Here is a 27,284-nt window from a genome sequence, read left to right on the forward strand (position 1 = left end):
TCTAAACGTAGTTCATGCATGCAGATTTTTTTTTTTTTTTTTTTTTTTTTTTTTTTTTGTGTATGAGTACAAGATATGCTTACCTGGAGGACGACGGATTTGGGCTTTGGCTCATGCTTTCAGAGGACCAAAGGTTCTGGATCCTGGCTCATGTTTTCAGAGGCCTAGGATTTTTGGATCTTGGCTCATGTTTTCAGAGGACCAAGGGTTTTTTGGGCTTTGGCTCATGTTTTCAGAGGACCAAAGGTTTTGGATCCTGGTTCATGTTTTCAAAGACCTAGGATTTTTGGATCTTGGCTCATGTTTTCAGAGGACCAAGGGTTTTTGGGCTTTGGCTCATGTTTTCAGAGGACCAAAGGTTCCAGATCCTGGTTCATGTTTTCAGAGACCTAGGATTTTTGGATCTTGGCTCATGTTTTCAGAGGACCAAGGGTTTTTGGGCTTTGGCTCATGTTTTCAGAGGACCAAAGGTTCTGGATCTTGGCTCATGTTTTCAGAGGCCTAGGATTTTTGGATCTTGGCTCATGTTTTTCAGAGGACCAAGGGTTTTTTTGGGCTTTGGCTTCATGCTTTCAGAGGACCAAAGGTTTCCGGATCCTGGCTCATGTTTTTCAGAGGCCTAGGATTTTTTTGGATGCTGGCTCATGTTTTCAGAGGACCAAGGGTTTTTTTGGCTCATGTTTTCAGAGGACCAAAGGTTCCGGATCCTGGCTCATGTTTTCAGAGGCCTAGGATTTTTGGATCTTGGCTCATGTTTTTAGAGGACCAAGGGTTTTTTGGGCTTTGACTCATGTTTTCAGAGGACCAAAGGTTCTGGATCTCGGCTCATGTTTTCAGAGGCCTAGGAATTTTGGATCTTGGCTCATGTTTTCAGAGGACCAAGGGTTTTTTTTTTTTTTTTTTTTTGGGCTTGTTGGCTCATGTTTCAGGGACCAAAGTTTTCGGAATCCTGGCTCATGTTATTTCAGAGGCACTAGGATTTTTGATCTTGGCTCATGTTTTCAGAGGACCAAAGGGTTTTTTTTTTTTTTTTTTTTTTGGCTCATGTTTTCAGAGGACCAAAGGTTGGATCCTGGCTCATGTTTTCAGAACCTAGGATTTTTTGAAAAACCTATCCTTTGAATGAGAACAACTTTGGTTGGGAGTTGATGCAGATTGCTGGATAAGTCCTTGCTTAATTTCTGCAAAAAGATAATTTCAATTAGCAATGGATTTATTCATTGAAATGAATTGGAAGTATTTACCCAATGCCCCTAGTTTGAGGCATATTCCATGCTTGAATTGAAGTTGAGTTCATTTGATGTTGCGACAATTGGGGAACATGAAAGAAGATCACGGTCCGTCATCATTGGTTCCTGCAAAAAGGCTTTCTTTCTCTAACTTGTTAGAAACCAATTATCATGAAAACTTGCATACAATATAAATAGGCCAATGCTCTAAGTTTAAACATGCTTAATGCAAACAAATGGGCTTAACCTAACATGCACCCAAACAATTTTGTCACATTATTTTGACTTTGTTCTCCAAGGTTGTTTGGGTGAATGGGACCGGGCCTCTGCAAGGCTGCCTACGTACCTCTGTCATAGAGGATCAGGTCAAGACGTAGTTCAAGAGAACCGGATTTTGAAAAAGAATGATTTTTTTTTTTTTTGAAATGAGATTTCTCTTTCTTTCTTCTTCTTCTTCTCCTTTTTTTTTTTTTTTTTTTTTTTTTTTTTTTTTTTAAATTATGAACAAGAGGTGATTCTTTGAACAACCATTTTGGCAAATCAAAGTGTTTAAGAGTCAAACAAATCTCTTTGATTAGGAAGGATCAGGATCATTAAACTCATGTAATCAAATTTGCCTCTTCCTTTTGAACATCATCAGATTAAGTCTCCAAAGGCAATCAAGAAATGAAATGTGATAATATTTATGAATCACATTATTGGGTGCAAACAAGGAGAGTGCTCCAGGTTTGGAAGTTCTTTTGAGTTATTTTGAGGATTTGAGAATTTGAGAAAATTTGTCCTTGGACATATCATCTTGTGGGATTTGACAATTTTAAGCATTTTTCCTTTTTAATTCAAGAGAAAAATATTATTAGAGTTTAAGATGCACCTACAACTAGCAAGACTTCAAGGAGGTCTTTACTCATGGGTTGTAATGTAGGCTGGGTTTGGCTTATGAAATGAAAGATATAAAAGACTCAAAATTCCCTATGATGTTTCCCCCAAGTATGCATTACTCAAAAATCAAGTATTAGAGGAGTTGTCCCATTTCTTCTTTGTTATCTTCTCACTAGTCTTCATTGGTCACTTGTATCAACATTTGTTTTTATGCTCATTCATCTTGAATCATACCTCTAGACTTTCATCTTGTAAAATTTTTCTTTTTAGGTTATATCTTCAAGTTTCCAATTTGCTAGGATTTTTCCTTTTTTTTTTTTCTTTCTTTTCTTTGGCCCTAACTTTTGCCTAGGCCGCCCTTTTGGGTTTTCAGCCTAGCGGGCTTTCTTTTTTTGCCCTAACTTTTGCCTAGACCGCCCTTTTGGGTTTTCAGCCTAGCGGGCTTCTTTTTTTTTTTTTTTTTTTTTTTTTTTTTTTTTTTTTTTTTTTTGGGTCTTTCATCTCTGGATTGAATGAACTTTTGGGGGACCTTTTGCCCTCCTTGTATTTCTCAGCTTAATGATTTTTGGTCATTTTGATGCACTCTCTAGACTTCTTTCTTGCCTCAATGGCCTTGCACCTTTCTGTGCATGATGAATCTTTTCCTTTTTGATGAACTTTCTTTTGGATAAACCTTCTACTCTTCTTGGCATGATGAATTTTAGGTTCTTCAAACTTGATGCACATTTTGTTTTCTCTCACATTGATGGAATTTCATTTCTCTTTCCTTGATTGAGTGAAAACTCCTTTTACTTTGATGATCTCTTATAGCTTAATGAATTCTCTACTTGTCTTTCATGTCTTCTAGGAGAGTTTCATCAATTAGCTTCAAAACTACAAGGTCAACTCCTCCTCAACATGAGATTTAAGCATGCATACTTTGAACTTTCCCACCCTAGGTTTAGATTTTAGTGGGTTTATGCAAAAAAAGGCTAAATGTTTGAAGGTTCAAATGGGCTAGCAATGGATGATGAACATTCTAGGTCATAGGAAATAATTTGGTTTAACCAAAGATGGCCTCCTATCCCTAGTAATGCTTGCTTGTAGGCACAGTGATTCAAGCTCTTTTAATAAATTCATCTTAAAAGAAAAAGTATGAATGCTCTAATGATGTGAAACAAAAGACTTTTGAAAATTGGATCAAGTGCATGGATTCTTGAGATTTTTCGATGGATGGATTTTTTTGATTGCCTTTTAAGACCATTTCTTCTTATATTCTAAGTCAAGTAGCAAAAGTCTTTACATGGATCAAATGAAATTAATCATTCCTTGGTACAATTTGATTGCTCAAGCTTTTAAACATCAAGATTCTAAAAATGTTTTGTCCAAGGGATCCTCATGTACCATTTTGAAAAGGAGACTTCTTTTTTTTTCTTTTTTTTCTTTTTTCTTTTTTTAATCTTGAAAGAAAGAAAAAAAATTGGGTCTTTTTTTAAAAGGTCACTAGGAAGTTCAATGCCCCTAGTTCAAGGAATTTTTTTTTTTAAATGACTTAAGGGTTCAATGCCCCTTGTCCAAAGGCTTTTTTCATTTGAAAATTTTTCTCTTTTTTTTGGGAAATTTGGAAATCTTGAATTGTTTTTTTTTTTTTTATTATATATATACACAAACAAAGCTCATTAAATTCTACATGAAGAATTTGAATTCAAAGAAACATAGAAACATGGAATAAACAATCAAACTTTAAGCTTAACCATGATGTTGCAAACCAAATGTAGAGTGAGGCAAAGTTGGGCCACTTGCTTCCTCTTGGTCCATTTAGGATGCTTGAGGCTTGGTGTGCTTGAACCTTGATTATGATGAAATGGCTTGGGCTTTCACTTGGAACGCTTGAACATTGATTATGATCTCTTGGTATCTGCTTGAAATGGCTTGGGCTTACACTTGGAAGGCATGCATCTTGTGAGCTTTTGGCCTTTGATGTTGATCATGAGTATATACCTTTGATGGGCTCAAGTGTTGGGCTTAGACTCATTCAAGAAACAAATTAGGCTTCAATTTCAAGTAGAGTTCAATCTTAGGCTTTTGGGTTTGAGTTCATTCACAACATGCAATGTTCAAACAATCATGATGGGCTCAAGCGTTGGACTTGAGTCATCATGGTTCAAACAACGGCCAAACAAATGCGTAATGAAATGCAATTTACATGGACTGACCTAAAGGTAGGTTCTATGGGTCATTACAACATGGGTAGAAGGTAGGTTAAAAGTCCCCACAAGCTAGGATGTCGTACCTCCCAACTTGTGACGCTAGGAGCGCCGCGTTGGTCCGAACGGTACAGTTTTTCCCTATGAACCACCATGGCATAACCATGATGATCCTTGTTGCGGTGGGTGGTAGGTTCACCGCTGGGTATGTGAGTCTCAGGAAGACCACAATCCACGGCTAATACTACCGGGCTTCCGGGCTTGCACACAAATAAAATAAATTTCATTCAAGCAAATGATGCATGACATGCAAAATAATGACATATTAGACATATTATATACAAAAAGCAATAAACAAATAATGACATGGTTGGCCACCATAACCTAATTGAAGCTTAGCCCTCAATATCCCCAGTGGAGTCGCCACTGTGAGAGACCGTGCCCTCGGCCCGTTTTTATAAGATGTTTTGGGCCAAAGCCACGTGAATGGGTGGAGTCGTGTTATTGTCTCTCAAAATGGAGATTCGACTAGTTATATTTTTCCTTTTAGATTAAGGGTTTTACAATGGAGTCGCCACTTATTTAATTATTGGAAAAATAAGAAAACCATGAATGAAAAATTCCTCATTTTATTAATTTGAAATTGAATTTACATTGATCATAGGAAAATTACATGACTTTGGTCCTAGATACAATCTAAGATAAAGTACATGGCTTTATTTCCTAGTTACAATCTAAAAATAAAAAATTACATGGATAAGTATTTGATCTACTAACCCTTGATCTAAGCTCGGAGGCTATGTTACAAGATTGGAAGGTGTTAGGCACCCACCTTGCTCGGTGAAACCGGTCTTCTAGACTATGGTGGCCAACATTCATATCACATCATCCAATATGTCAATCAATTTACATGTTGAATTTAAAGTGTGTGCATGTGATAGACCCTAATTCAATTTATTAAGCATGACATTTGGATTGAAAAATAAACTCTAGTGAATGTGTATGGATAGTGATAACCTAGATTCAAGGATTTGAAAGAATTACTAAACAAACATGTTTTTCATATTTTTGATGTGGATTTAAGATTAAATCTAGTGATATGCATGAACATGGGATGAACAACTAAGAACATGTGAAGAACACATAAGAACATTCAAACATATTCAAGGGAATTATCATGCTTTAATCTTAAATTCTCATCATGGCAATATAAGCAAACAGTTAGGGAAGGAGATTATACCTTCATGCAAGATCCATGTAATGGAGGAGGAGATTCTTGATGGAGGTCCTAAGGGTGGAGGAAAAGAAGAACTAGGAGAGGGAGAGTGAGTCTCACTCAATACCTTAAGTCTCAGGAAGACCAAGATATGACAAGACTACTCAACTTCACTGAACTCAAGAGAAGAGAAGAGAGGGGGATTTTTTGTGTCCTTTGGAATGAAGGAGAGAGGGGTTTATATAGTAGTAGTGGAGAAAATATGAATGGAAAGCCATTTAATGAGAGTTGACAAGGGATCATGAACCTAGACCTCATTTTAGCCTTTGGGAAAATCTGGTGCATTAAATGGAAAGATTGGTGGGAGTGAGGAGCAAGCCAAAATTCGGTTTTCCCGTAGCTGCTGTCATAGCCTATAGAGTCAACTTTGAAAAATCATATCTGCCTCAATTCTGATCGGAATTGTCTCATTCTTGTGCTCAAATTGAAGCCCCGGATGTCTAGTTTCTGGGAAAAATAACCTCATTCATAGATTCAAAATATTATGAGAGATATCAATGAAATGGTAAGCAGAGGTCATTTGTTAGAAAATAGTTTCAGCACAATTAACATTAATAGGTCCCCAAATTAGCTCCCAATTAACATTAAATGGCTTCAATCACTCCCATTTCAGACTTAATTGGCTCTAAATTTACTCTAATTAAAAGATAATTGCACAAATTACTCATTGAATAATTAATGTTTAACTATCTAGTTAATTAGATGTATGCAACTCTACCATAAAATGTAGTCCTAACCAATCAAATTATGACACATCATCGATCTCAAATTGATTATATTTATAACCAATTGAAATCAATTGTTCATAATCACATATAGTCAGACTCAATTTGTAATAGTGCATCTCAGCCATTAAAACTTGATTTAATGATAACTTTCAATCTAATGGTCCGATTAGGGCTCATGACCAGTTGATTTGATCGTTACAACATCAAGATCATTTTGGTGAAATGAGATTAAGGATCTAATGACCAGAATCAAGATGCATATTTCCAATGTGAAATTACCCTTTTACCCTTCATGTGAGGTAAAATACGGATTGCAAAATAAGGTGTCAACAATTTCTTACATTTGATGGTTTCATTCTCATATTCTGTAGTTCCAATATCATATGTGACAGTTCTTCTTTTACATTCAGTGGTTCCTTTATTTTTTTCTCACATTTGACGGTTCCATCCTCACATTGTGCAGTTCTAACATCACATATAACTGTACTTTTGTCACATTTAACGCTTCTTTTATTTTTTTCTCACATTTGACGGTTTCATCCTCACATTGTTCAGTTCTAACATCACATGTGACAGTTCTTTTGTTACATTCGGTAGTTTTCTTACTTTTTTTTTCTCACATTTGACAGTTTCATTATCACATCGTGTAATTCCAACATCACATATAATAGTTCTTTTGTCACATTTGGTGGTTCTCTTATTTTATTTCTCACATTTGACAGTTTCATCCTCACATTCTGCAATTCCAACATCAGATGTGACAGTTCTTTTTTCACATTCGGTGGTTCCCTTTTTTTTTTTTTCCTCACATTTGATGGTTTCATCCTCACATTGTGCAGCTCCAGTATTACATGTGACTATACTTTTGTCACATTTGGTAGTTCTTTTATTTTTTTTTCTCATATTTGACGGTTTCATCCTCATATTGTGTACTTCCAACATCACATGTGATTGTTCTTTTGTCACATTTGGTGATTCCTTTTTTCTTTTTCTTTTTTCTTTTTTTTTTCACATTTGATAGTTCCATTGTCACATTAGGCGGTACCAACATCACATTTGTCTGTATCTTTTTCCACATTTAGTGGTACCCTATTTTTTCTCACATTTGACAATTCCATTATCACACAGTGCAATATCAACATCACTTATGACTGTACTTTTGCCACATTTATATTTGACAGTTCTATCGTCACATTGGGCAGTACCAACATCATATATGACTGTACTTTTATCACATTCAATGGTTCTTTTTTTTTTTTTTACTCACATTTGATAATTCCATCGTTACATTAAGTTGTACCAACATTACATATGGGTGTAACCAACCAACCCAAACCCACCAAATTACCTAATAATCGACGAATATATATAGCAAAAATACTCCTAAATCTCTAAAATTCTAAAATACCATTAAATATACTAAAATTACCAAAATGCATTCTAACAATTAAAAATTACCAAAATAACCTCGAAACTCTAAAAAATTATTAGGATGTCCTTAAAACCTAGAAAATGATTGAAATGACCCTAAAATCTAAAAAATGACTAAAATACCCTCTAAACCTAAAAAAATAATCGAAATACCCTTAGCTACTAAAAAATAAGACCTAAATGACCATGAAACCTAAAAAATGACTAAAATAACCTTGCAACTTAAAAAGTGACAATAATGCCCTTGAATCTAAAAAACGACCGTAATGCACCTTAAACCTAAAAAATTACCGAAATACCCATAGAACCTTAAAAATTACTGAAATTATCCTAAAACCTTAAAAAATTTTGAAATACCCTTGAAATCTTAAAATGACCAAAATACCCCCAAAACCCTCAACAATTATCGAAATACCCTTAGAACCTAAAAAATGATCAAAATACCTTTAGAACCTAAAAAATGACCAAATGACCCTAAAACCTAAAAAAATGTCTGAAATTACCCTAAAACATAAAAAAAAGAATTATTGAAATAACCAAAAAACCTAAAACAATGACCAAAAATACCCCATAACACTTGAAAATGGCCAAAATACTTTCAAAACCCTTTAAAATAACTTAATGACACTGAAACCTAAAAAATGACCGAAAATGAACTCGTAACCTAAAAAATTACTTAAATACACTTAAAACCTAAAAAAATTACCGTACTTTTGTCACATTTGGTAGTACTCTAATTTTTTTCTCATATTTGACAGTTTCATCATCACATTGAGTAGTACCAACATCACATCTGATTGTACTTCTGTCACATTTGGTGATACCATTATTCTTTTCTCACATTTGATAGTTCTAATGTCACATTGGGCAGCATCAAATCACTTATAATCATACTTTTGTTATATTCAATAGTTCTATTATTTTCTTCTCCAAAAAAAAAAAAAAAATAGTTCTATTATTTTTAGTTACATTAGGCAGTACCAACATCACATAATACTGTACTTTTGTCGATTCAAAATAATCTTGGTAATAATTAAGATGTTAACAATGAATCTTCCCAAAATAGTTATAAACTTGAAAATTAACAAAAATACCTGGAAATTAAGGACTTCAAAAAATAGTCCTAAAAATATATAAAATTACTAAAATACTCCAATGCTTCAAATATTACCAAAATTCCTTCATTAACCTATAAATTATGCATTCTCCAGATTTCGGCCACATTGTTCTCTATCTCTCTTTCTCTTTCCCTTTTGTTCGAAATCTCCACCATTTCTCATCTCTAAATCTCTGTACGTCTCATCCTTATTCTTTTATTTTTCCATCTGGGTTTTAACTATTGTCATTTGGCTTTTGTATTGTTGAGGGAGACTTGGACGTTGGGGGGCAATGGCCCCCCAATTATTTTTTTTATAAATATATTATCATATACATAGGTACGAATTTTGGAGATTTACTTATTTATATATTCTCTGATTCTCAATGTATACAGTTTATATTCAGCCTCCTCCAACACAAATTCCATGCAAATAAAGCACCACAACAAAGCTTGCACATCCAAAAATTCTCATATAATAATTTTTTCAGCTGTTTTTTTTTGGCTCACAGCTTGGATATCCAAAGCTTCTCATATAATAATTTGTCAAATACTAATTTTATTTTTGACGAATAGAAAATCAGTCTCCCTTTAAAAAAAAAAAATACAATTCTTTTAATGCTAAAGATAAACATTCAATCTCTCATTCATTAAAAATAAAAAACAATTCACTAAATCATAAACAATATCTCAGTCATCAATTTATACAAATCACTGTCATTTGAGTGACCGAACATAATCTTGTAGTGGAATATTTCTAGCATTTTCTATTATTTTGGAACATTGTTCATCTTCCTTTGAAAGCACTAGATTTGATGCCAACTTGTATTGAAAATGTTCCGACTAGTTCTCCTACAAAAAGTAGACACTATTGATGAAGAAGTAGCTTAATCAAATTATGCGAAACTATTAATCCCACCTCAAAGAGGTTCCAAAGAACTTATCAAAAAAAAAAAAATAGAGGTTCCAAATAACTTACATACATAAAAACAACTTAAATATAAAATCCCTAAGAAGGTGCATTCACTAACACAACATAAATTGTAGGATTCACAAAAATCAAATTATTATTGAAACAAGGCCAACAAGGCTTATGTCCGTGTTGCCTTCGAGCTGTCTGGTTCACAAACGTGAGACAGAGCTGGAAAAGGATGAGACAGAGTAGGAAGAAGATGAGACAGAGCTAGAGAAAAGCGTTGATGAATGTTGATTCGTTATTTTCTCTTTTGTTTTATTTTTGTTTTTTTTTGTTTTTTTTTTTTGGCTTATATACATAACCTATTTAACCAGTAACCAGTATAAAATGACCCTTCCCACTCCACCTTTCTTTCAGCCTTATTTACCTTTGACCATATCAAACTATATATATATATATATATATATATATAAATAGCATTAGACATTTTTTATTATAATTTTTTTTTAAACATGGAATTATATACATTTCCCACTCCACCTTTCTTTTAGCTTTATTTTGCCAAGTTTGTTCATGGGTTGTACAAGCTGTTGCAAAACAGTATTTCTAGTTTAAAACGAGTGTTTATAAATAAAAAAAAACTTACGAGGAGTTGTTGCAAAACGGAATTTTTGGTTCAAAATGAGTGTCCATAAAAAAAAAAAAAATTACGAGAAGTTACTGTTATGAAACAAAATTTTGAGTTTTGAAAACGCGCTTTTATGTTACCAAAATGCCTAACCAAAACACTATAAATCCCCGCTATTCCATACCCTAAACTTTTGATACGTTACAAATTACAATGGCATCAACTTTCATTCAACTCTTTCTCTCTTTTCTCTTACTTCTTCTCACTTCACCATTCTCATGTGCAAAACATGCAAACAACCACCATCACTTAGCAGAAAAGCTCATAAGAAGCCTCAACTTGTTCCCTACGGACTCCATTAACGTTGCATCCCCTGACCCTTCATTTGTTGCCCCAAAGATTGTAGAGAAATCGTTTTGTTTTCCTTCTCTGAATAATTCTGGCGTTTCAGTTGAAGAACTTGGTCACCATGCTGGTTACTATAGTCTTCCACATTCCAAAGCAGCAAGGTGGGCCTTACAATGTTGTCCATATAAATTCCTTGACTTTTACTTGGTTTGATTGTTACTATATTGGGAATATACATAGTTCCAATATTTTTTTTTAATAATGATTTCGAGGGGTTATTTAATATATGCAGGATGTTTTATTTGTTCTTTGAATCACGGAACAAGAAGAAAGACCCTGTTGTCATATGGTTGACTGGAGGCCCAGGGTGTGGCAGTGAAATGGCTTTGTTCTTTGAAAATGGTCCTTTCCACATTACAAACAACTTGTCTCTAGAGTGGAATAACTATGGCTGGGACATGGTATGTACTGAATATATAATTCAATAAGCTAGAAAATCAGCTAGTATTTTCTATTGCAGCATAATTTGTATCTGCATTTTGCATAATTTCCTTACAAGTTACAAGAATCTCTTAGACTCATACCATGAAATGTTCCTGTATAGATTTCTGGAAATAAAATATTATTGAAATGTTCTTTAAGCTTTCTGGCAATAGTGAGGAAAAAAGAAAGAAAGAGAGAAATGGTCTTTATAAGGGTCTAATTGATTGGAGTGAAAATAGGAAGGATAGAAAAAGGAGAGTTAAAATAGGAAAGAAAATGGGGGTCTGATGGTAATTTCCATTCTGCCCCCACTCCTTCCCCCAATGTTTAACACTAACTCTCTTTCTTTCTATATTTTTGTTTCACTTGAGTTAACGTTTGGGATGATTATTTATACCCAACTCAAGTTCATTTTTTCCTAATAAAATATTTATATAAAAAATTATTTAATAAGGAAATGAGAATAAATTTCTACAAACAATATTTTCTATCATAACAAAAGAGTTTTTCATTTTTGCACTTTCCACCTTGGTCCAAACCGAACCCCATGAAAGAAAACTAAAATCTCGTCTAACCCTCCACTATTTTTTTCCTCTCCCTGATTTTCTATCTTCTTACTCTTCTAACTCTAAAGTCATAAGTATGTTACATTATTATTTTGGTTAAAACAAACCCCAAGCAACAAAGGATAGAAAAAGTAGGAGGAAAGCATGACAATTGATAAAACCATACATGTGTACATTTTGTTACATGACTTATTTAATGAGTTATGTGATTTTTTTAAATAATATACATAAATAGTTTTATGAGACAATGCGTAATGTATTGAAGAAAAATTTTTTACCAAAAGGATTATTCTAAAATAAAAAACAAATAAAAAACATTGAATCATCCATCTTTTAAAAGAGAAATTATAGACCAATTGCGCACGCATGTATATATATATATATATATATACATATTGCAATTGTTAGTTGCTACTATATTTTGATGGCAAAACTTTGATAAAATTTAAGAATATAGTGAAAATTTATAGTCCTTTCATTCAACAGAGTTGATTCAGAGGCTTTCTTAATGATATTTTATTTGGGCAAACGAGAACATCAATTGCTTCATAGCATATTAAAACATTAAATTTTAACTAATTAACACTTTTTAATATTTCCAATAAAAATACTCAAGATTCAAATTCCTCCAACATGCTGTTAACTTGAAACTAAAAAAAACTTTAAATTTCATGGTAGTTGTACGAGCACCAGGGCTCCAGGCCCATTGGGCCTAGGGACTTGACCTGGCAGCCTAGCCCACCTCCCATCCCCACTTTGAACCTTTAGCCCCAACCCGGACACCTCAGGACCCAATTTGGGCCCAAGAGTTGAAATAAGACCACGCTAGCTTGAATACCTCAAGCAAACCCCCCGATCACTTCTGACCTGGTCAGGAGAGTTATTGCTCAGAGATGCCTTGCACTTGGCTACCCGGTAGTGCCTTTGAGAACATCGCTTCCGAGCAGGTTTCTGAATGTGGGAATCAATTCCAATGCCACTTCCACCTTCTCGACAAAGCGTCCACTTTAAGATGATAGAATTGGACCCCTATTCGCACTAGTAAGAGGGAGTAATCATAGCTCCTCCACTTATCCTAGCCTATAAATAGGAGAAGAGAATGAGAAAAAGGAGGTTGGCAATTCTTGAGAGAACAGAGAGGGGGAAGAGAACAATTATTCTAAGGAAGAAAGGGAGTGATACTCTGAGGTAAAGAGAAGAGTTTGAGGAAACAGGAGTGTATTCAAGTTGCCGAGCATAGGGCCACCCATAATAGGAAACCCAAAGCCCACAATACAAATAGATTGTAAGCCCAGGTAGAGGTTGAGCCCAACAGCCATATTTTGGGTACCCACAGTAGTATAACACCTATAGATTATATACAGTCAACTTTGTACAAAGTGGGCTTAACATTATGTCAAAACCTTTCCTGATGTACATACTTTTCAAGCTCCTCAATAAAATAATAAAATTTTCCTTGTCTTTTCTCAGGCATCAAACATTATGTTTGTGGACCAGCCTATAGGAACTGGATTCAGTTACACTGCTAATAACACAAGTGATATTCGCATCGATGAAGTCGGAATTAGCAATGACTTGTATGACTTTTTACAGGTCTGTTTTCTTTCCCATGTGTATGTGTGTTTCCATGAAAAAAGAAACATGAATCATGCATTCATGCTTGATTACATGTGACTGGAATTTATTAGGATAGGTTTCTGAGCTTAAGATTCACAAACTTTTCTGCATTGTTTCAGGCATTTTTCAAGGAGCATCCTCAATTTGCTAAAAATAAATTCTACATAACAGGAGAATCATATGCTGGGCACTTCATTCCGGCATTGGCTGCTCGGATTCACCAAGGAAACAAAGCAAAGGAAGGAATTCATATAAAGTTGAAGGTAGCTCTCAGATTTAACCAGAGTTACTTGCTTTAGTCCCACTTTATCAGATATTTAACTCAGGGACGAACCCAGGAAGGGGCCAAAGGGGGCCCGGGCCCCCCCTGGGTCCAAAAAAAAAAAAAATTAGTAGGTAAAATTTTCAAAAAAAAGGCTTGGGCCCCTTGGTTTTTAGCTTGGGCCCCCCTTGGTTTTTAGCTCAGGCCCCCCCAGTCGGCCAGCCCGGCCAAAGGGGGCCCGGGCCCCCCCTGGGTCCAAAAAAAAAAAAAATTAGTAGGTAAAATTTTCAAAATAAAGGCTTGGGCCCTTGGTTTTTAGCTTGGGCCCCCCTTGGTTTTTAGCCCAGGCCCCCCCAGTCGGCCAGCCCAGTAGTTTTCAAAAGCCATGAAAACCTTAAAAAAATAAAATGTAAAAAAGAAAAGAAAAGAAAACCCAGCACAGCAAGACTCCAAAACCGTTGAAGCAGTTCACTTTGACCGACTAGAAAGCTTCTAGACTGAGTAATGAAGTGCTGTACAGCTGTACAGCATTTCACATATAATACTTTTGTCTTTCTTTATTTTTTTATTTATAATAAGGTATATTATTTTTGTTTCGGTGATTTAATGTTCTTTACACAGTACACTACAATTAATAATAATAATAATAATATAATATATAATAATGTGGTTTATATTAGAATATTAGATTATCTATTTATATATGATAATAGTAGGACAAATAATTGTTTAATTGTTTGATTTGATCTAATTGCACTTAAATAGTAATTTGCACTTCATTGTTCACACTTTTTTTTAACAAAAATTATTGTATAAATCTTCAAAATTTCATACCTATTAATCAATTTTTTATCCTAAATGCTGAAACATTAGATGTAACTCCTTAGAAAAGCTCTAAAATGTAAAAAGGTAAGTTCAAACCTATTAACCTAAGTACAAAAAATTTAGTACAGTGAAAAAAATGTAGGCACAAGTTTACTTAAAGTTAGTTTATGAAATAAAGTAATTTAATTTTGGCCACAATTTGGGCCAAATTAACTTGAGTGTTTTGCATTTTGAGCCAACATAGGCTTAACCTATTAACATAATGTAGGCATAACTAACTTGCTCCTCCTAAGAAAATTTTTTGGCTCCGCCAATGACTATATGGATGTGTATTTGAATTTTTTTTTTTTTCGTTTATCTCCGGCCCCCCCAACTTGAAATCCTGGGTTCGTCCCTGATTTAACTCATATGCTTCAACAGGGATTTGCTATTGGTAATGGGCTAACCAATCCTGAAATCCAGTACCGATCATACACTGACTATGCACTGGAAATGAAGTTACTTAATAATGATGATTACAATTGGGTTAACAAGATGAAATTGCCACAATGTGAACAGGCAGTAAAAGAGTGTGGTAATTTTTCTAATTCTTAATTTCTAATTACTTTCCATTCTTATTTTCATGTAGATACAACATCATATGACTCTCAAAGATTATTAATTTCTGTAGCTTTTATGACCTAAAAGCAGATTTAATTAATTTGCAACTACTCTATCATTGTCCATTGATCAATCATATGGAACTGCATTGTCAGGCACTTATGGCGGAAAAGCTTGTAATACTTCATATTACACTTGCACAGAATTATTCGGTCAGATTTTAAGAATCAACGCTGGTATAAATGTAAGAAGGAAAAAAACAACTATCATTTTGTAGTTGTTACGAAATCATTACATTGTGAAAAGAAAGTATGCATTTTCAACTTTGATGAAAAACTTGTTATATCTTTGATCTGCAGCCCTATGACATTAGAAAGAAATGCATGACAACCGACGGCGATTGTTATGATTTCTCGACCATGGTGAAATTCCTGAACAAGGAGTTAGTTAGGAATGCTCTAGGGGTTGGGAACATAACATTCGTTTCATGCAGTGGTCCAGTATATGAAGCCATGAGAACTGACTGGGCGAAGAATCTTGCAGTAGGTATTCCTGCTCTTCTGGAGGATGGAATCAAAGTGTTTGTGTATGCTGGGGAGTATGACTTCATGTGCAATTGGCTGGGTAAGCCTCTTTGGCTCAACAGAAGTAGGAACTTGAAATAAACACCTCAAGGAATGTAGTGCTTGTTTTTCTTAGTATATCTTATTGATTCCTTTCTCTCTCAACAGGGAATTCACGGTGGGTTCAAGCCCTTGAATGGTCAGGACAGAAACAGTATGAGGCATCCCCAACTGTTCCATTTGTAGTTGATGGTGCAGAAGCAGGATTGCTCAAGAGCCATGGGCCTCTCACTTTCCTCAAGGTCTCTCTCTCTCTCTCTCTCTCTCTCTCTCTCTCTCTCTCTCTCTCTCTCTGTGTCCTAATTTGCCAAACTTTGTTCCATGTCGCAACACATAGGTCCATGATGCTGGTCATTTTGTTCCAATGGATCAGCCCAATGTATCACTACAAATGCTGAGGAGGTGGATGAAAGGGAAATTAACCAAGTCTAAGGCAAAACATAGGGGTTCTCCCAAGTGATGGCCTCAATGAACCCGGCATACTCTTTCTGAGGTTGTGCCTATATTTATGGGTTTCAGGAATGGTGTCTGGGTAGGACTAGTTGTGATATGTTTGTCCTCCAGTGACCACAAGGTTGTTATTTTCAACAACTCCTTAAAATACTTTATTGCTAGAATGGAACATAAAGATTCTTTTACACATATGAATGTTCAGTGAATACACATTTACCATCATATGCTATATATTAATTTGGGCTATAAATACTGTGATATTCCTAATGGGCATAGTTTGCACAAAATGATAACGATTGCTTGATTTGTGAGATCATTACGTGGCTATAAAATAAGAGCTTGGAAATTCTGGTGTTATTGGAAGACACACAGAGTCTGTAACATCAACTTATAGCAGGACCCGTTATAAACAACCTATAGGAGAATTTCAGTTACAATTGATCAAAATTATAAGAAAAATAATAGATGATGCCAAGAGAAAGCCCTTGATTCCATAAGGCACAATTATGAATTTGTAGGCATTTAAAAAATGCAAGTTCTCAACTTCAACAAATCGGGAAGAAGACACCATGGTTCTAGTCATTGATTTACTCTGGCATCTACATTAACTAAAACTCAGTTGAACATGAAATATGGTATTTGATTGTAATTTGTACAAGGACTGGATCTCATTAAGAGGGGAGAAAATTGTAGTTTTATCATATATGTTTGTATCTCATCATGATTTGCATCCCAAAGATGAGGTCTCATACATTAGAAACTAATTTGATCACAAAGTCATCAACAATCCCAGTCTAAATACCTGTGAGAAACAGCCACTGAGTAAATCTTGCCTCTTTTTTTTGTTTGGGCTTTTGTTTTTTCTTAAATCCCTCTAACACTGAGACAAGGCATCTAAACCAGCTCTCCCAAGTATAAGACGAAATGACAAGAGTCCTTCAACCTTAGATAAGTACATAGAAGTCCCAGTGATAGATACAATAAGCGAAAACAGTTAACAACCAACTCGTTTTCCATATAATTTTCTTAATGTCTCAATTGCTGGCTGAAAACCTGTTCTCAATGGAACAATGGAAACAACTCGCAGATGTTGTGCATTACCATTCTTTGGTTTGGACAGTATCATTTTAAACATCTCTCCCTCAAGAATTCTACTAGCAGATACAGCTGCCTAAAACATTCAAAAAAAAAATTCTGGACATGGTCATGTTTGGTGCACCCCAACTATCAAATAATTCTACCAAGATGGGGCATATGCTAAGGAGGTTAAGGGCCCGTTTGGTACATGTGTTTAAATAACAGTTTTTAGCTTTTTTGGAAATACGTGTGGGTGAAAAAGTCTATAAAATATTTGTAATGTTATTTAAAAATTGAAAACATGTATTTAAACTTACATATCAAACGGAGCCTAAATCTCATGGAGACTTTTATGGAAGACTAAACTACTAAAGTGCACAAATGAATTCCAGGTGATGATCGCAGAGCAACTTGCTTGAATATGACAGCAAAATATGATCCATGAGAAAACTAAAAACCAATTGTCCAAGACACCGCAACTAAGTAAAATACTGATTCTTTGAAACACTAAGCCTGCATCTCCTCACCAGTCGAAAGGGAAGGTAAAAACTTCCATTAAGATTACCTAGAAAAACTTGCAGAAGTAATTGGAATATGAAAAGCTTAAACAAGACTAGGCTTTTGTGGCTATATTAGGAACCCAATTTACCTTCGATTTCAACAAGCTATCTACCAAAACACAAGGCACTTACCGCAAAAAGACCAAAATAGAAAAAAGAAAAATATACAAAATAAAGGCATTATATGTTTCACCATGATTTCATAAACATGTACCAGATAAAACTATTCATGCGGCTACTTGCTAGTTGCTAAAATAGTGAAGACATTATTTTATCTTAAAATTGCTTTGATGATGAAAATTTCAGTGACGAAATGAGGTTACCAGCAAAAGGATGAAGCTTGGCAAAGTCAAAGAACTCATCAGCAGAGCACCCAAAAATAACTTTAGCCATTCTGTCAAAGCATATCACCGTGAACACATTTGTATCTGATGCTATTGACATCTACCAAACCAATCCAATAAAACCCAACATTTTGTTATTAAAAAAAGGAAATTCTTGAAACCCCATTTCCAAAAACTGAAAAATTTTCCAATAAAGCATTAAATCGATATGTTTTATTCTGTAGAAACAAACGCAATTTAAAGAAGGGAGTGGCTCACATCCAGTTTAGAAATCTCATTTTTCCTCCTATTTTTAAATAAAGGGTTTGACTTACCTCTAGTATTTTTTTTAATTGGAAGTTTCATTTTCTTTTAAATACACAATGACAAATGATAGTGAGTTTTAATCTCTACCTTTTATTTAGTTAGTGGATGATGTAACAGTTTCTCATATATATATATATATATATATATAGATTATAAAACTTAAGTATTTGACTATTTGTTGACTTTTTTTGAAGCTCCCACAATTTTTCACACCACAACTATTTTCTTTTTCTTTTTATTTTACATTTTATTTTAAAAAGCTACTTTCACGCACCTCTCTCATCCGCTTCTTTGAAACCCTAAAACACCAACCACTCTCGCACAACCTCTTTCATCCACTTCTCTCAAACTCAAAGAGAACACACAAAGGCTGAAACTAAGCACGGAATATGCTATTCAAAATCATATTTTGTCTGGCAGATTTACCAATTTTGTCACTGTCTCTCTGTAATTCTCTCTCTCTAATGATTTTGCTGGTGTAACGTTTGAAGAATGAATTTAAAATTGGTATCTTTTGTTTCTCTATTTTTTATTGAATTACTTAATTGGTGACTAAACAACAATAAATATTCACCTATTTGGTGGCTAAGCAACAAAGAATGATCATATCATGTGACCTAGAATTGTCAAATCTCCTTTGATTCATTTCATTATTGTTGGACAATTTTTGAATCTGCATAGGATCTAATGGATTCTGAAACTATTGGGGGCAATTTGAGAGGTAATTTTTGGTTTTTTTTTTTAATTATTTCAATCTTTTGTTAAATTTGATTGCAATAGTAAGTTTATAATTTAATCTCCATTATGAGTTCAAATTTAATTTTTCCAATACCTGTTTAAGAGTTATCGTCAATGAAAGTGTCAAAGTTTATAATTTTAGTACAAATTTTGTAGTTTGTTATTGTGATTTTCATGTTTAGTTTTTGTGGAAGTATAATAATGATGATTGTGAAAGGCTTATTTCATTTATTATTTTAATTTATTAAAACAAAAGGAGATTCCAGTTAAAAAAATATTGGAGGTAAGCCAAACCCTTAAATAAATTAGTGACATGTGAAAAAAAAAAGGTAAAATGCAAGACTGACCTTCTAAGTTTCTTCAGATTTTATTTCAGTCCTCTAACTTTTCTTTTGTTTATTTTAATCCTCTAACTTTCAATTTTATTCAATTAAGGCTTTCCATCAAGTTTTGTTATATGTTGTGGTTAATTTTTCAATTTTATAAATTTTTCTTCAAATTTTTTAAATTAAAAATATTCAATTAATGATTGAAAAATATTTTCCATATTTTAAAAAAAAATAAAATTTAACAAAAGTTAACGGAAAGCCTTAATTGAATAAATATGAAACTTAAAGGACTGAAATGAACAAAAGCAAAGTTAGAGTACTAAAATGAAATTTGAAGAAAGTTCGAGAGTCAGTTTTGCATTTTAACCACACAAAAAAAAAAAAAAAAAAAATGATCCATCAATTAGAAAAATAAGCAACGTGTGGTTTCAAAAATAAAAGAAAACCTCTTTTGCAATAAAGGTGGAGTTTGGATAGCGTTTTTGAGCTTGCGTTGCACATTTGCGTTGTTTTTCTGTGAGTCCCGTGCACTGTTCACGGGACCCGCAAGTACTTTTTTCAGCAAAAATAACTTTAAAACTGGGTCCCACTGCACTATTCAGATATTTAAAAATTATTTTGCTACAGTGTTTTCAATTTTCAGTTTTCAGCAATAAGCGGTATTCAAACAGACCCAAAAAGTGGAGGAAAAAGGCAAGGACTCCATCAGACTTGGGCCAATAGTTGACAATGGGAGAAAATTAACCATCGTAGCCATCACTAGGGAACAACACCTTAACAAGGCAACGATGAATTTGAGACAGATCTTCATAACCATTGCCTTGCTCTTCTATAGATCACCTCTCTCTATTCTTTACACCACATTTCCCATCAATGATCAACATCGAAGGAACGATGGCCAGTGGCAATCCAAGGTAGGACCAAAAGCATTGGTCTTTTGTTGAACAACTGATTTTCATGTCTAAGTATGGGTTGCAGACTTGGCGGAATCATGGGTCACCATGGTGGATTTGTGATGCGGGTAACCATGATTTGTGTTGTATGGTGGATTTTTGGTCGGTGGTGGTAGGGTGGTTTTAGGTGAAGTTGCAGATCAGTTTGGCTCAAGAGATGAGAAATTGTTGGCTTTTTCTAACTGTTGGATCACTTTTTTTCCACACTTCAATTATCTATTTAAAAATGGAAGGAAACTTGAGATTTCTAAACCGGAGGTGAGACAACCCCTTTAAAGAAAACATGATGTGTCAAGATTCTAATTGAGATTTTAAATATATAGAATTATTTTGATAAATATGATAAAATTTCAACTTATGACATTCACTCTATAATAGTTGCTCTTTATCACTAGGCCAAAACACCAATCAATATTTGGTGTAGGCAGGGTTCGAACTCCAAATCTCTTATTTAAGGACAAGAGATTTACTAGTTGAACTAAGTGAAACCTACATATAGAATAGAGTTTAAACTGAATATATATATATATATATATATATACACTTATTAGTATATTAACATGTAAAATTCTGAGACTTCAAAAACTTATGTGACAAAATATCATTACGTCAATCAAAAGTAATTTAATATAATATAATTTTTATCCCTCTTTTATTTATATTTTTTTGGTTTAAATATGAAAATTATAATTATGATGGTTATTAATATAAATTTATTATTAATAAGTGTTGTAGGGATAAAGGCTCAGAATAATATGTTGGGTCTTGGACTTTTGTCCGAGGACGCTGAATGGTCCGAGGAGAGGCAAATAGTTATCAGGGGTTCTCAGTTAAAGTCTCATAAGTGAAGAACGAATGGAAGATGGTCCGAGGAGGAACTCCTCCTCGAATATGATGAATGTAGCTCAAGTATGTATTCCAGCAATTAAGGTAACCCTCCAAAAAGCTCCAGTGATAGGAATGTGTCTCATAAACATGCGAGAAGGAAGGAAACTCAAAAATATCTAAATGAAAGCTACTACCAGCGCATTAAATGCACTACAGTTACTTTTCTGGCCGCATTTATGTAGAGAGGGCCTCTGAACAATGCTGCCTTAGTGAACGCAACTCACAGAAAACCAAAGAGAGTGTCTGATGGGACAGGTAATCAAGTAAGGGCTCAGATGATCAACAAATGTAGGATCAAGATGGCTCAAAGAGGGCTATATAATGTGAGAGACCCCCCATAAGGAAGAGGGGGGGGGGGGAAAGGAGAGAAAAACACCATCAAAAACTGGGGAACAGACCTGTAACAAAGTTTTAAGAGCAAATATTTAAGAATCAGTGTCCTTGGACCAATCCGAGAACGTAGTTCCTTAATAAACTTTTGTTATCTTTCTCCCTTTGCCATCAAAATCTATTTTTCTGTTATCTGATTCACTAAAGCCTAGTTTTCCAACCCATTCTCTACAAATTTATGGTTTTGGGCTTTTTTGGGCTTAAGTCCATATACTTGTTGGGCTAAAAGTCTAAACCAGGTCCTTACAAGTGTGTATATAGAATTATATATTTTAGCGTACATAGATAATCTTTGCTCATGGGGCAATAACACACTCCATGAGGTTCCAACTAAGATGCATCTATTGCTTGCTGTAAACTATATATAGTATATATTAGACATTTATTATGATTTTTTTAACATGGAATTATATACATTTCCCACTCCACCTTTCTTTCAGCCTTATTTACCTTCGACCATATCAAACTATATATATAGCATTAGACATTTTTTATTATAATTTTTTTTTAACATGGAATTATATACATTTCCCACTCCACCTTTCTTTCAGCTTTATTTGCCAAGTTTGTTCATGGGTTGTACAAGCTGTTGCAAAACGGTATTTCTAGTTTAAAACAAGTGTTTATAAAAAAACTTATGAGGAGTTGTTGCAAAACAGAATTTTTGGTTTAAAATGAGTGTGCGTAAAAAAAAATTACGAGAAGTTACTGTTGTGAAACAAAATTTTAAGTTTTGAAAACGCGCTTTTATGTTACCAAAATGCCTAACCAAAACACTATAAATCCCCACTATTCCATACTCTAAACTTTTGATACGTTACGAATTACAATGGCATCAACTTTCATTGAACTCTCTCTCTCTTTTCTCTTACTTCTTCTCACTTCACCATTCTCATGTGCAAAACATGCAAACAACCACCATCGCTTAGCAGAAAAGCTCATAAGAAGCCTCAACTTGTTCCCTACGGACTCCATTAACATTGCATCCCCTGACCCTTCATTTGTTGCCCCAAAGATTGTAGAGAAATCGTTTTGTTTTCCTTCTCTGAATAATTCTGGCGTTTCAGTTGAAGATCTTGGTCACCATGCTGGTTATTATAGTCTTCCACATTCCAAAGCAGCAAGGTGGGCCTTACAATGTTGTTCATATAAATTAGTTCCTTGACTTTTACTTGGTTTGATTGTTGTTATATTGGGAATATACATAGTTCCAATATTTTTTTTTAATAATGATTTCGAGGGGTTATTTAATATATGCAGGATGTTTTATTTGTTCTTCGAATCACGGAACAAGAAGAAAGACCCTGTTGTCATATGGTTGACTGGAGGGCCAGGGTGTGGCAGTGAAATGGCTCTGTTCTTTGAAAATGGTCCTTTCCACATTACAAACAACTTGTCTCTAGAGTGGAATAACTATGGCTGGGACATGGTATGTACTGAATATATAATTCAATAAGCTAGAAAATCAGCTAGTATTTTCTATTGCAGCATAATTTGTATCTGCATTTTGCATAATTTCCTTACAAGTTATACAAAAATCTCTTAGACTCATACCATGAAATGTTCCTGGATAGATTTCTGGAAATAAAATATTATTGAAATGTTCTTTAAGCTTTCAGGCAATAGTGAGGAAAAAAGAAAGAAAGAGAGAAATGGTATTTATAAGGGTCTAATTGATTGGAGTGAAAATAGAAAGGATAGAAAAAGGAGAGTTAAAATAGGAAAGAAAATGGGGTCTGATGGTAATTTCCATTCTGCCCCCACTCCTTCCCCCAATGTTTAACATTAGCCCCTAACTCTCTCTCCTTCTATATTTCTATATTTTTGTTTCACTTGAGTTAACGTTTGGTATGATTTTTTATACCCAACTCTAAGTGTTTTTTCCTAATAAAATATTTATATAAAAAATTATTTAATAAGGAAATGAGAATAAATTTCTACCAACAATATTTTCTATCATAACAAAAGAGTTTTTCATTCTTGCACTTTCCACCTTGGTCCAAACCAAACCCCATGAAAGAAAACTAAAATCTCTTCTAACTCCCCTATTTTTTTCCTCTCCCTCATTTTCTATCATTTTACTTTTCTAACTCTAAAGTCATAAGTATGTTACATTATTATTTTAGTTAAAACAAATCCCAAGCAACAAAGGATAGAAAAAGTTGGAGGAAAGCATGACAACTGATAAAACCATACATGTGTACATTTTGTTACATGACTTATTTAATGAGTTATATGACTTGTTTAAAAAATATACATAAATAGTTTTATGAGACAATGTATAATGTATTGAAGAAAAACTTTTTCCCAAAAGGATGTTTCTAAAAAAAATAAATAAATAAATAAATAAAACTGAATCTTCCATCTTTTAAAAGAGAAATTATAAAAATCACCCAAAAAAAAAGAGAAATTATAGGCCAATTGAACGCGCGCGCATGTATATATATTGCAATTGTTAGTTGCTACTATATGTTAATAGCAAAACTTTGATAAAATTTAAGAATATACTGAAAATTTATAATCCTTTTATTCAACAAAGTTGATTCAGAGGCTTTCTTTATGATATTTTATTTGGACAAACGAGAACATCAATTGCTTCGTAGTATATTAAAACTTTAAATTTTAATTGATTGGTACATTTTAGTGTTTCCAATAAAAATATTCAAGGTTCAAATTCCTCCATGTTGTTAACCTGTAACTAAAAAAACTTTAAATTTCATGCTAGTATAACACTTATAGATTCCATACAGTCAGCTTTTTACAAAGCGGGCTCAACATTGTCAAAACCTTTCCTGATGTACATACTTTTCAAGCTACTCAATAAAATAATAAAAATTTTATTCTCTTTTCTCAGGTATCAAACATTATGTTTGTGGACCAGCCTACAGGAACCGGCTTCAGTTACACTGCTAATAATACGAGTGATATTCGCAGTGATGAAGTCGGAATTAGCAATGACTTGTATGACTTTTTGCAGGTCTGTTTTCTTTCCCATGTGTATTTGTGTTTCCATGAAAAAAGAAACATGAATATTCATGCATTCATGCTTGATTACATGTGACTGGAATTTGTCAGGACAGGTTTCTGAGCTAAAGATTCGCAAACTTTTCTACATTGTTTCAGGCATTTTTCAAGGAGCATCCTCAATTTGCTAAAAATAAATTCTACATAACAGGAGAATCATATGCTGGGCACCTCATTCCAGCATTAGCTACTCGGATTCACCAAGGAAACAAAGCAAAGGAAGGAAATCATTTAAAGTTGAAGGTAGCTCTTAGATTTAATCAGAGTTTCTTCTTCTTCTTTTTCTTTTTTCTTTTTTTTTTCTTTTTTTTTTAATTATTATGAATGGAAGAAGGAGAGGCGGGGGCAACCATTATGACTCACCCCCCCTTAGCGTGACCATAGGGGCACCCCCTTCCTCCGCTAGGGAATGTTAGATTGAGTCATAATTACTGTGATTCAGGGTGACCATAGACCTCACCCTAGCACCACGAGAGAACTAGCAGCCAGAGGCTAGCTGCAAGAGGATTCCCACATTCCTCCCCAAGTACCTGCTCGGGCTCGAACTAGGGACCTCATAGCAGCAATCACACACCCAAACCACCAAGCCACCCCTCTCGGTGGTAGATTTAACCAGAGTTACTTGCTTTAGTCCCACTTTATCAGATATTTAACTCATATGCTCCAACAGGGATTTGCTATTGGTAATGGGCTAACCAATCCAGAAATCCAGTACAAATCATACACTGACTATGCACTGGAAATGAAGTTACTTAATAATGATGATTACAATTGGGTTAACAAGATGAAATTGCCACAATGTGAACAGGCGGTAAAAGAGTGTGGTAATTTTTCTAATTACTTCCCATTCTTATTTTCATGTAGGTACAACATCATATGACTTTCAAAGATTACTGATTTCTGTAACTTTTATGACCTACAAGCAGATTTAATAAATTTGCATCTACTCTATCATTATCCATTGATCAATCATATGGAACTGCATTGTCAGGCACTTATGGCGGAAAAGCTTGTAATACTTCATTCGACACTTGCGCAGAATTATTGGATCAGATTTTAAGAATCAACGCTGGTATAAATGTAAGAAGACAAAACAACTATCATTTTGTAGTTGTTACGAAATCATTACATTGAGATAAAAAATGCTTTTCAACTTTTCAACTTTGTAGTTGTTACGAAATCATTACATTGTGATAAAATGCTTTTCAACTTTGATCAAAAACTTGTTATATCTTTGATCTGCAGTCCTATGATATTAGAAAGAAATGCATCGCAACCTATGACAATTGTTATGATTTCTCGACCATGGTGAAATTCCTGAACAAGGAGTTAGTTAGGAATGCTCTAGGGGTTGGGAACATAACATTCGTTTCATGCAGTGGTCCAGTATATGAAGCCATGAGAACTGACTGGGCAAAGAATCTTGCAGTAGGTATTCCTGCTCTTCTGGAGGATGGAATCAAGGTGCTTGTGTATGCTGGGGAGTATGACCTCATGTGCAATTGGCTGGGTAAGCCTCTTTGGATCAACAGAAGTAGGAACTTGAAATAAACACCTTAAGGAATGTAGTGCTTGTTTTTCTTAGTATATCTAATTGATTCCTTTCTCTCTCAACAGGGAATTCACGGTGGGTTCAAGCCCTTGAATGGTCAGGACAGAAACAGTATGAGGCATCCCCAACTGTTCCATTTGTAGTTGATGGTGCAGAAGCAGGATTGCTCAAGAGCCATGGGCCTCTCACTTTCCTCAAGGTCTCTCTCTCTCTCTCTCTCTCCTTCTCTCTCTCTCTCTCTCTCTCTGTCCTAATTTGCCAAACTTTGTTCCATGTCGCAACACATAGGTCTGTGATGCTGGTCATTTGGTTCCAATGGATCAGCCCAATGTATCACTACAAATGCTGAGGAGGTGGATGAAAGGGAAATTAACGAAGTCTAAGGCAAAACATAGGGGTTCTCCCAAGTGATGGCCTCAATGAACCCGGCATAATCTTTCTTAGCTTGTGCCTATATTTATGGGTTTCAGGAATGGTGTCTGGGTAGGACTAGTTGTGACATGTTTGTCCTCCAGTGACCACAAGGTTGTTATTTTCAACAACTCCTTAAAATATTTTATTGCTAGAATGGAACATAAAGATTCTTTTACACATATGAATGTTCAGTGAATACTCACGTTTACCATCATATGCTATATATTAATTTGGGCTATAAATACTGTCATATTCATAATGGGCATAGTTTGCACAAAATGATAACGATTGCTTGATTTATGAGATCATTACGTGTGTATAAAATAAGAGCTTGGAAATTCTGGTGTTATTGGAAGACACACAGTCTGTAACATCAACTTATAGCAGGACCTGCTATAAACAACCTATAGCAGAATTTCAGTTACAATTGATCAAAATTATAAGAAAATAATTGATGATGCCAAGAGAAAGCCCTTGATTCCATATGGCACAATTATGAATTTGTAAGCATTTAAAAAATGCAAGTTCTCAACTTCAACAAATCGAGAAGAAGACGCCATGGT

The 27,284-nt window shown here is 34.4% G+C and overlaps 3 protein-coding genes across 3 annotated transcripts; 2 read left to right on the plus strand and 1 right to left on the minus strand.

Annotated features, from left to right (window-relative positions):
• The first annotated feature begins 10,582 nt into the window (after positions 1-10,582).
• On the plus strand, positions 10,583-16,302 carry LOC115980715 (serine carboxypeptidase-like). The gene is made up of 9 exons (XM_031102938.1): positions 10,583-10,878; positions 11,010-11,178; positions 13,237-13,359; positions 13,503-13,646; positions 14,891-15,044; positions 15,226-15,314; positions 15,430-15,694; positions 15,802-15,935; positions 16,031-16,302. The coding sequence occupies exons 1-9, from the start codon at positions 10,583-10,585 to the stop codon at positions 16,151-16,153; spliced, it is 1,497 nt and encodes a 498-aa protein (XP_030958798.1). The 3' UTR covers positions 16,154-16,302.
• Positions 16,303-17,059: 757 nt separating this feature from the next.
• On the minus strand, positions 17,060-18,227 carry LOC115980734. The gene is made up of 2 exons (XM_031102956.1): positions 18,107-18,227; positions 17,060-17,313 (listed from the first exon to the last, which is right to left on the minus strand). Exons 1-2 carry the CDS (start codon positions 18,225-18,227, stop codon positions 17,141-17,143), a joined length of 294 nt encoding a protein of 97 aa, XP_030958816.1. The 3' UTR covers positions 17,060-17,140.
• A 4,333-nt stretch (positions 18,228-22,560) lies between these two features.
• LOC115980724 (serine carboxypeptidase-like) lies at positions 22,561-26,902 on the plus strand. Its single transcript, XM_031102949.1, has 9 exons — positions 22,561-22,856; positions 22,992-23,160; positions 24,586-24,708; positions 24,855-24,998; positions 25,426-25,579; positions 25,747-25,835; positions 26,001-26,265; positions 26,373-26,506; positions 26,596-26,902. Exons 1-9 carry the CDS (start codon positions 22,561-22,563, stop codon positions 26,716-26,718), a joined length of 1,497 nt encoding a protein of 498 aa, XP_030958809.1. The 3' UTR covers positions 26,719-26,902.
• The last annotated feature ends 382 nt before the right edge of the window (positions 26,903-27,284 follow it).

This window comes from Quercus lobata, chromosome 1 (genome assembly GCF_001633185.2).
Source record: "Quercus lobata isolate SW786 chromosome 1, ValleyOak3.0 Primary Assembly, whole genome shotgun sequence".
Taxonomy (NCBI): domain Eukaryota; kingdom Viridiplantae; phylum Streptophyta; class Magnoliopsida; order Fagales; family Fagaceae; genus Quercus; species Quercus lobata.